We start from the raw sequence: 10941 nt of genomic DNA, 5'->3' as shown, positions 1-10941 counted from the left end.
AGTACAGTCCTCTCACACAGGATTAATTCAGTCCCAGCTGTGTAAAAACATTGGAAGGTTATGGTCTGTTGTCGCCGAAGTGTTCTATCTCTGTATACCCAGATACACATATGAGTCACATGTGTTCCAAGGCAAAACAGGGACTGCTAATGACGTGTTGTTGCATGGGTAAAAATTGCAATTTCACATAGCTTCAGATGTGTGATGATTGTTAAGGAATCCTTTTTTGGTTTTTTTTTTGAGAAAACCAGAAAAGGTGAAGTTAGCTTGTAAACATTCTCAGACGTAATGGAGATGGACAGCCCAGGGCACTTGATCACTTTGTAATCCAGTGCTCTCTTTTATCCACACTAGGGGATGCTTACTTCACCTGAAACCCCAGAAGCTGTATCTTGCTCCTGCAATCCTGTTTGTAGTCCGACTGGAACGTGTGCCTCTGCTTTGTCCCAGTGCCTGCTGTAGAGTCCCTCTCCTCACTGCAGGCTGCTCCAGATTCATCTCTGAGGCAGAATGGTTCCTGCTCCCAAGCTGCCTTCGTCCCTTTTTACATTGAACCCATCTGAAATGCAATTTAGGTAGTCCCAGCTGCTAAAGTCAAGTTCAGCTGCTGTGAACTTGACCTTTCCTTGCTGTTTGTCTCAGTTCACTCACAGTTCCTGTTTCCCCAAAACATCCTGGACAAGTTTAGTTGCTCCTTAACGATGGCATGGGGATCTGCCTTTCATTTTCAACGCTATTGCTATAAACACGTATTTCTTTTTTAATGCTGCATTTTTACCTGTGCAGTTTTAGACACAGTAAGGCATTATTTTTGTTTGCTTGTTTTTCCCTGCAGCACTTCTGGCAATCTTGATTCTTTCCATGCATTGCCAAAAGCAGAAGTTAGTTTGAAAAGGACATAATGGGCAGCTCTGGTCAAGTGTTTGAATGACTCATCTGCAGAGGGGTTGAGGGTAATGGAGGTGGGACATGGGTTGTTCTCATTTTGGATCACTGTTTTTGGAACCTGCCCTGGGAGTGGAGGAAGGCCTGCAGAACACAAAGACAAATGGGGAGAGAGGCCCAATGTCAGGTTTAAACTTGGTGTGCAGTATTCTGCCTCCCTGCTGGAAAATCAGGAGGCATCTATGAAGGGAAAAACTACAGATGTTTGGATTATTCACAAAAAAAAAAGTTGCATAAAGCAACAACACTGTGGTAACATTTGGTAAATAAGGAACATAAGGTTATCAGCAGAGAATGATGTTGACCTTCCATGATGTGGATCATTAGCTCACTGGGCCACTGTTAATGGGGCAGAGACAGCACCATATCAATTTCCACCTCCCTGCAGTACAAGTACTCCCAGGGTGTTTGTCAGACAAATGCATCGAGTCTTGCACAACCGTGCTGGCCATCAGCCTCAGTGCTTGGTAACTTGTTGGCTGACATCAATCAAACATGAGAGCAGGGTAAGACATAAACAAAGTCAAAGCTTCTGTAAAAGCTGCTATATACACAGCCTGGAGGTCCAGATTTGTGCTGTCACTGAGGCAAAGGAAACATAGTCCATACCCAGGCACTGCACATTTCATCTGACAGAGCTGCTGGCCATGCAGCATGCTCACAGGCCCAGACAGGAACCATGATGCACTCCCTGGCCTTTCTTAAGAGCTGTGGATGCAGATTGGGCTGCTCGTGGGAAACAGCCAGGAGCCATACTACAGTAAAAACTGTCCTGTGAAGCCAAGGCAGAGTACAAACAAAGGAGACAGAGTACAGGCTGGGAGATTTTACAAGGAAAGAATTTCCATGAAACGTGACTCTGTTTTCCCCTAGCCTTTTGCTGAGTATTACCTGACTTCACACAGTTACCTACTTTCAGAAGAGACTTGCTAGGAATGGCTGACCAAGTTCATGGTACAGAGTCCACTCTCCTGAACATACCTGCCAAAGATAATAAGCCTACAAACAGAATGGAACCATTTAGGTTGGAAAAGACCTCAAACATCACTGAGTTCAACTGGCAACACAGCACTGCCTAGCCTACCACTAAACTATGTCCCTAAGCACCACATCTAGAGGCCTTTTAAAAACCTGCAGGGATAGTGGCTTCATCACTTCCCTGCACAGCCTGATCCAGTGATTGACAACCCTTTCAGTAAAGAAAGTTTTCCTAATATCCAGTCTAAACCTCCCCTGGCACAGCTTGAGGTCTTTCCCTGTCATCCTGTCACTTGTTACCTGGGAAAATAGAGCAATGCCCCCACCTGGCTACAGCCTCCTTCCAGGCAGTTGGAGAGAGCAATAAGGCTCCTTGTCTGGAGCCTTCTTTTTTCCAGCCTTAACTCCAGCTCTCTGAGCTGCTCCTCCCTCATAGGAGTTGTGCTCCAGACCCTTCCCCAGCTCTGTTGCCCTTCTCTGGACACTCTCCAGCCCCTCAGTGTCTTTCCTGCAGTGGGGGCCCAGAACTGAGCACAGGATTTGAGGTGTGGCCTCACCAGTGCTGAGTACAGAGGGACAATCCCTGCCCTGCTCCTGCTGCCACACCATTGCTGATCCAGGCCAGGATGCCATTGGCCTTCTTGGGCACCTGGGCACTGCTGGCTCATGTTCAGCTGCTGTCACCAGCACCCCAGGTCCTTTTCCACTGGGCAGCTTCCCAGGCACTCTGCCCCAGCTTGGAGCAGTGCAGAGGTAGATCTGCATAACAAATTGAGACATTGCAGTTACCTGAAAGGTGTGTAACTTTTTTTTTTTCAAAGATGTATGGCACAAAGAAAGGATGAAAAAAGCTGCAGCAGATCAAGAGTTAAATGCTAAACCCAGGTTCAGCTAAAGGAATCCAGGGAAAGCTAAAATACAGAACTAAGGAAAAAAGACCCAAGGAGAGGGCAGAAAGGAGGCTGTTGGCTGGAGAGCTGGAACTGCCAGGCTTGGGAAGCACCTGTAAGTCAGCACCCAGCCTACATTCTTACAATCACTTTCCCTCAGGAAATGCTGGGCCAGATAACAGCATGTCACATTTAGGAAAATTGCTTTTTAAATGGATATGTTTGGGTAAGTTAGAGCCCCCAGCTGTATCCAGGCTCCTGCTGTTTGTGATTCCATAGAAGCTGCTCTACAATTTGTTCTAAGGACACTGAATTGCCAAGATCCCCATTTCCCTGACATACCTGAACACTGATGCTCTATAGAGGACATCTGTTACTTTGCTGCTGCTCAACATCTTCAACACTGGGTGATCTTCCAGGAAGAAATGTTTAGCAACCTCTGCCCTGTGGGTACAGGTACACTCAGGCAATGTGACCCCAAAGAACCAACTGATTCAGGCAGTCAGACTGCTCAGCCAAATTCCATCACCAGCTACTGAAAAGCAATCAAATGCAGCTCTTCCACTATGGAGAAGTGATTTCCATGCTGACTAATAAAATAACTCCTTACCTGTTTGGTTTAGCACATAAAATGTCCCAGTAAGAAAAATTTGAGGAAATCAAATTAATAATGAGGACCTGGGAAAGAGAGTCACAATTACCTGGCCTGTCAATCTCTCCCAAAGCTTTTGAACCTCTGAAGCCACTTGCAGACCAGTCTGGATAAGTTTTCTGGATAAGAGATCATGACATTCTCTGTAGGTTCAGGGGTAAGGGGATGGGTAGAGAACCAAGGAGAACCCCTCTGAGTACTGCTGCTTGAGGCTATTTGCAGGGGATGATGCAGCTGGGTACCAAGGGCATACAGCACAGAAAGACAGGCTTCATAATTTCCACTGCTGTGGAACAATTCATTTTTAATTGCTAGACCAGAATAAAGTGGCCAAAGAGCCCTTAGTCTGTGGCAATTAAGAAAAACTGCATATCTCAGCACTTTTAATTAACATTGCTTCTTGAGGCAGAACCATTTCAGTCATCTTCAGGATAACAGCACTGCTTTAAGCTATTGTTTAAAACTACTGAACCAGAACACTGGGGTTCAGAAGGGGCAGGCAGGACATTCTCACTGCTTCCTAACAGTTCCTGCACACTACTGCCAGCTTTCAGTGCAGCCAAAGCCTCTCTGGCCATTACCTTTCTGTCAGGCATATATTCCTTTTTGGTTTAGAAGTCTGGTAAGATGGATCTGACTGGTTTCCAAATACATAAAAAGTGAACTACATAGTGAATGGTAGAACACTAAAAAACCAACCTCAAAAATAAACTGAAGTGCCACATCCTCACAAAGGCTAAGAAATTAATACTTAATATGCATCAAAGATTTTATTTGCATTAACTGAAGATTCAAATATTAAAATAAGTCTACATTAAATTATAATATTAAATATGCTTTAAATATGATAAGCTAAACGTGTTTAGTTTCCAAACACAAAGGGAACAAAAATAATTCAGAATGCAATACAATTAATAACACCAGAGGACAGAATAAGGACTTTTAATACGTAGTTCCACAAGTTGTCACCTCATAGCACTGTTTACTTTAAGAAATGGCCTTTTAATTGATGCACAAACCCCACGTTACATAAACTTAGTAAGGTATCTCTCAAGAAAATATTGCTCAGGTAAATTCTCCTTTATGTAGTGATCAAAACTCCTTTGGTAGCTCTTTTTCAGAATGAAACATACCAGTAGACAAATAAGAAAAACAAAGAGTCTTGCAAGTATTACCAGAAAAGGTGTCTTCCTTATGGTTACAGTTATCTAATAGATCTACAGTGTCTTTCACTCTTTAATTCAAATCAACTTACATATGTACAATATGTAACAAAGTACTCACAAAGTCCTCAGTCTTTCAAGACAAAAAGCTATGCTTTCCCAATATTGAGACCATAAAAGTATTTTTTTTAAAAAAAGGTTTTGTTTTCTTAAAGTGGAGCACGCTGTACAGTAGGTTCCCTGGATGTTATTTTCAAGGCAGAACTAAATGTTACAGCAATTACAGTGAAATATACCTGCTGCCCTAAAATGAGGTAGGGCCTCCTTGACTCAGATCTATCTTTGCCACCCAAGCCAGCAGAAGTAGTAATAATAGAACAATCCATATTTTAGCTAAAGAATCCAACAGCTCAGTACACACACGAACGCAGCTGTCCTCTTGGCACTTCAAGAATCTCACTTCAAAACCTGATTTATCCAAACCAGACTGAAGTTTGAAATAACTTGGAAGAAAATTACCTGAACACAAGTTTAAGGGTTTTCATGGTGCAAAACTTCAGTGTATTTCAACAACACTGCTTGTACATACACGTTCATCAATGAAGGGTTTTTAAAAAGTTACCCAAGTTGTAACTGTAGCTAAAGAATGCAGCATTTAGGGACTTTGTGGATGCAGTTAGGAACACCTAAATGAAGAAACCAGACTTGAATGACAGAAATATTTCTCACACAAGTGCTTTTACCTTTCCATCCAACTTCAATGACATTGTAAAAGAAAACTGTAAAACTAAATTTTGAAGAACCCAAAAGAACAAACGATTAACTGAAGGGAAAAAAACCCCAGGGCATTTAAAATTAGTAAGAAGTCTTGACAAAGGTGATCAATTAATGTCATTTTGCTTCTTTTCCACAGCAATGCATGCAGATGCTTGAATAATGTACATCAGCATGAAATCTGCTAAAAGGAAAGTCTGGAACAGCATATGTATTTGGTGTCCTAAAGATATATGTGGATGATTTTGGTTTTTATTTTTTAAGGTTTTTAAAATTTTTTAAATAAAACTATTTCTTCTTCTTTATGCAACATAGTGGTACTGATTGGGGTTGTCTTTGTCTCTCTCCATATAGTCTCTGTCAATGAGAGATTCAATTCTCTTTTTCAAGTCTCCAGGCTACAAGAAAAGATGAGATTAGTATAACAGTTAGTAATACAAAGGCAAACATATTAAAAAAATACTGCTAAAAGCTGCATAAGAAATGCATCATAGTATATAATTGATGTAGTATGATACTCTGACTTATTTCTGTTTACACAATACCTTCTTCTTTGGGTTTAATTCTATGATATTTCACATTTCTTGCTCTTACAGACAAGCTAAATAGAAACACATATTACATATATTTAGATAAATCTAGGATGGTTTGACAAACAAAAACATGAGTTACCTTTACAGGAAATTTCAGTTGATTATACAATTCAGAAACAAGAAGATTATGACCAAGAGTCTTCCTCATCTTCATTATTCGTACAATAGCAGCATCAATCTGATATTGCCTGTCCTGAAATACTCTTTCAGTTGTGCTGACCTGTTCCTCAACCTAAAGAACAACACAACACCACAAATCATATCACCCTCTGTTGCTACTTTTATTCTATCTCTATAGTTAACCTTCACAATAAAATGAAGCTCATGCATTGTTATTTATCTTTGAGACAGATGCATGCATTGCTGCATTCCAAGAGCTAAGTGATTTGTGAAGTGTACTGCTAAAGCAAGTACAAGAGAAAATTCAGGATAATGTAAAGGAAAAAATGTGTCTTACAGTATTTGATAAACAAAAGTAAATCTTAGAAACTCCCCTAAGATTTTTGAGAGAGCCCATAACACTTTGACAGCCCAAACCCAGCAGTGTTTTGTGTCAAACTCCAGTTTGACCATCAGGGAATTTAATATGCAAAGGCAAAAAAGAAACAAGTCACTGTTAATTAGAATATGTCACCTTGTGTCAAGAATGGGAATTCAGATACAACAAAAAAAGGTTTGTTTTCACTGCAGAATCAGGGACAACCTTAACTTTTATAGACTTCTTATCTGCTAAATATAGAATGACAGGGTGACATTTGATTCATGAGTTCAGCAATACCATAGAAACTTCCTAGATGGACTGAAACATCTACAAGATCCCTTTAATATATAGCCATTTAAATTTGCAAGCACAGGAAGCAACCCAAGTTTTCAATTTCAGTGATTTTAAAGTCTTTGTTGCCTCTCTGAGTCATCCTGACTACTCTGAAAATTAATTATAATTTGAATTTAAATATTTGTTTCTTTATATGAAAAAAATACAAGAGATTACATCTTTCCATATGGGATATGCAGATAAACAGATAACACAAACTGAATGAATGCAAAAAGTACGTACTGTTTCTTTCATTTGAATCTGGTTGATCTTTATTCTAAACAACTTATGCTTGAAATCACCATTAAAGATGAATTTATCTCCATCTTCTACATCCTTGCCCTTTGGATTTTTAATCAATACTCTTGCTTTTCCACAAGCTAAAGACTGCAAGGTTCTTCTTAATTCACTGTCCTCTGTGAAGAGTTCAAATATGGGAGAAAGCAGAACAAAACATTAACATCAGGAGTTGTATAGGATTAATCTAGAAATAAATTGAAAAGCCAGTGGTTTTATGTTAATACTTTCATCTAAGTTCCAATTAAGAAGCAGCACACAGTCTTCAAACCTGGTCTCATCTTTCACAGGTTAAATGCTGAGAGCATGCACAGGATTATATACATCAGAAAGACAGATTTATGCTCATCTCAGTGAATTTTCCTTCCAAAATAGTCTCAGAAAAGATTTCACATTAACACAAACTTAGTTTTATTGCTTTAGTTATGTGTGGTAGTAACAGGACTTTGGAAAAGAAAAAGTCAGTGTACGACAAGAAACTCAAAGTCACCTATTTCAAGATTTGATCAGTGTTTTTATCACACAGCAAAGAATATATAATCAAATAAAAACACAGAAGTCTAAATTGACAGGATGAAGTTTTGTGGGAGGGTAGAGCTGACAGCTATTATAGTCAAAATTCCCCCAAAATGGGAAAGTAGTAGACACAAGTGTGTGAGGAAAATTTTACCTAGTAATATTTAAGGCTAAAAGCATTTAGACAACATAAAATGAAGTCTTAAACATTCTAATTATGTTGCAAAGTCTTTTATCAAGATTTTGCATTGAAACAGCCTCTGCAGTCTCTAGAATACTTTAGTCACAGTATAAAATTATCACTGAATGTGCTGGATCTCCTGAAAGGTTTTGCAATCTAGTGCTGAGGTACAGCTGAGTAAAAGATTAACACTATTGCTATTTTTAAAATACTTGAGCTTTTACACAGAGCAACCTTTTCCTTCTTTTAAACTTCCAACTGTTCTGTGATTTCTTAAAAAAAAAACCCTTTAAACAATGTGGGCTAAACTGGCATTATGACATTTGAGACATTTTGTGTGTTTCATTCTCAGTAAATGCAGATTGCTGAGCTGTGTTTTTGCCCGAACACAAGGCTGCTGTTAAAACACTCTGGAGCTTTGCAAGTGAAGTCACAGGTTACAGGATGCCAAAGGGAAGGAATTTACAATTACCTATCAATCCCTGAAGTAGAAGTAAAAACTACAGCTCCTAGAGGCTCCCTTGACAGGCAAGTAAAAACATGGAATATATTTGAATAACACATCTTGAAGAAGCAGAATCAGAGAGAAGGTGACCATTCTTCCTTTGAGTAACAGTTTATGCATTTTCTCACTGTCCTAATGCACCAGGGACAATCTCATTAAAGAGGCTGATGAAGATTTATTGTAACAGTGATTGGAAAACACAGGTTCCAACCATGGCCAGTTAATCCCTACAGGAACAATGGAGAGGGACTGGTAAATTACAAGACGATGTAGTGACATGACAAGGGGGGAACAGCTTCAAACTGAAACAATAGATTAGGTATTGGAAAGAAATTCTTTATTGTCAGAGTGGCAAGACACTAGAACAGGTTGTCCAGAGAAGTTCTGGATGCTCCTTCCCTGGAAGTGTTCAAGACCAGGCTGGATGGAGCTCTGAGTAACCTGGCTTAATGGAAAGTGTCCCTGCCCAGGGCAGGGGGCTGGAACTAGATTATCTTTAAGATTCCTTCCAATCCCAGCCATTCTGTGATTCTGTGCTATTCATCCTGGCTTCACAGGAACCCCCATGGACCATGAGCTGTCCTCACCACCTAAATTTCTATACTACTTCTCCAAAGGGGAGAGAATTACAGACATGGAGCTCAGTGCAATGATATAGAGGTAGCTCTTAACTATCAATTCCATCTACCTGCCTTATAAACAGTCTATTGAATTCCTTATTTTGTGCTATAATGGAATGGATTTCCATGCAGTAGATTTTATCTGTTGCTGCCAGGCAGCCAGAATACCAGCTCCAAGGGACAGCAACCCAAGATGAGAAAGCAGGACCTGGATCAGGCTTGCATGAACCGGTGTTTGTTCTGTAAACATGGTACTCCAACCTACTGAGCCTCTCCAGACTATCCTGATGATTATCATCACTGGCATGGATTTTTTCAGCTCCCTTACTGTTAAGGGAAAGGATGACTAAGTGACTTGAAGCACTGATACTGAGACAATGGAGCACCCAGGCTGTACTTCCTTCTGCAATGCATCATTCTGAACCAAAAGGATTCTTGGTATCCCCATTTTACAGTCTTTCAGTAAATATATTACAATATTTTAGTACTTTTAAGGGCTCAAATACTCTTTTAGGTACTGCTGTATTAGGTTGATCTAAAGTTTCAACATGTGAAGGACTACAGGGTATAAGTTGCTGATTGATGCAAAACTTGCAGAGAGTAATGATGACCATGTTTTGGCTAGAACTATTTCAAGAGAGTGTAAGAATTCAGGGAAAAAAGCAGGGAAAAAAGCCCACCCAGGAACATAAAAACACAAGACAGATCCTGCAGATGGTTAAAGACAAAACTGTACTCTTCCTCAGCTTTCTTTGTCCTCCAGGTTCAAATGCAGAGGCAGAGAGCTACAAAGTACACACCAGCACACAGTGCTGCTCTGAACACGTCAGACGTGCTGTGAAGGGGAACCCCAGTGACAGGAATGGGCAACAGGCAGGTGAGCTCTCAGAACAGTTCAACTGAAAATACCCTCTTAAATCACCCCCATCTGAGAGCATTCTACAATAGATCATTTTCAAAATATAGTATGTGAAACTGAACAGGAGCAAAAACAATCTGTACACACAACAGTCTTTATCACCACTTACACTTTAAGAATTGCAGTGAAACATTTTGTAAATCTAATATGTTGTTAGAAGTACCACATGCCACACAGCTCTTATTAATAATTTTGTGAAGGGTCAATTTTACACACCAAGAAAATACACTAAGAAACACCTGCAGTGTGTTCTCCTCATCTCTTCTGGTGTGTGTGTATTCCTTTGGCACATAAAGTTTGTCCTAATGATTGTGACAAACTTCTTAATATTAGGCCTTCACATACCAAATCATAATTGCCAATCACTTGATGAATAAATTTAAAAATAAGGAAGTGTTCTTCCTACCTACGCCAGTAGCCATTTTAATTTCTTCAAAACTGAATTCATCTCCTTCATTAAACATAAGCAATACTAATGTCTGAAAGAGCGATACTTGAAACTCCTTCTTGCCCTAAAAGAGAAACAACACATAATAGCAATATTCAGAGAGAATCTTCTATTGTATCCCCTACAACTGACAGTTACAGAAAGTATACATTAATTTTTCTATTTCTAGAAGAATGGATATGCATTTTAGAATGCCTGGCACACAGAACAATTTGCCTGAATGTAGTATTGAGGAAACAGGATATTTATAAAATCTCCTTTTTTTGCTCCCCTAACAGTGACAATACAATACACAGCAGAAGCTCATTAGAATGGCCTTGTATTTACTTCACATGATTCACTTCATTTTAATTACACTATATGACATTTTGGTGTTGCCACTATCAAGAGTGAATTTGTCTGTAATTAACTCAAGTTAACATTCACAACAAGTAGGTAGAAGAATTCAAGGGTTTTTCTGTCTTTGCTGTGGCTCAGTGAAGCTGCACTATTACAAGGCAAGAGACTGCATGAGATAAAACAAAACCACATGAACAAACTGCAGCTATTTAACAGTTAAATATTCAACAAGCATTTAAATTTTGACCACAGCCATCACATGACTGACACCCTTCAGTCTCTTTATTTGTGTCAAGCATACCAAAAG

The 10941-nt window shown here is 39.6% G+C and overlaps 1 protein-coding gene across 1 annotated transcript in view; it reads right to left on the bottom strand.

The window, feature by feature from the left end:
• Nucleotides 1–3736: 3736 nt before the first annotated feature.
• Nucleotides 3737–10941, bottom strand: part of CUL4A (cullin 4A) — a 35015-nt gene continuing 27810 nt past the window's right edge. The window contains exons 17-20 of the mRNA XM_058044938.1: nt 10254–10359; nt 7053–7225; nt 6075–6227; nt 3737–5800 (exon numbers count right to left, since the gene is read on the bottom strand). Coding sequence (XP_057900921.1) covers nt 5705–5800; nt 6075–6227; nt 7053–7225; nt 10254–10359 — 528 coding nt within the window. The 3' untranslated portion in view covers nt 3737–5704. The remainder of the gene's footprint in view (nt 5801–6074; nt 6228–7052; nt 7226–10253; nt 10360–10941) is intronic.

This window comes from Melospiza georgiana, chromosome 2, assembly GCF_028018845.1.
Source record: "Melospiza georgiana isolate bMelGeo1 chromosome 2, bMelGeo1.pri, whole genome shotgun sequence".
NCBI classification, from domain to species: domain Eukaryota; kingdom Metazoa; phylum Chordata; class Aves; order Passeriformes; family Passerellidae; genus Melospiza; species Melospiza georgiana.
The sequence above is the reverse complement of the archived record's forward strand: the minus strand, read 5'-3'. Positions and strand labels throughout refer to the sequence as shown.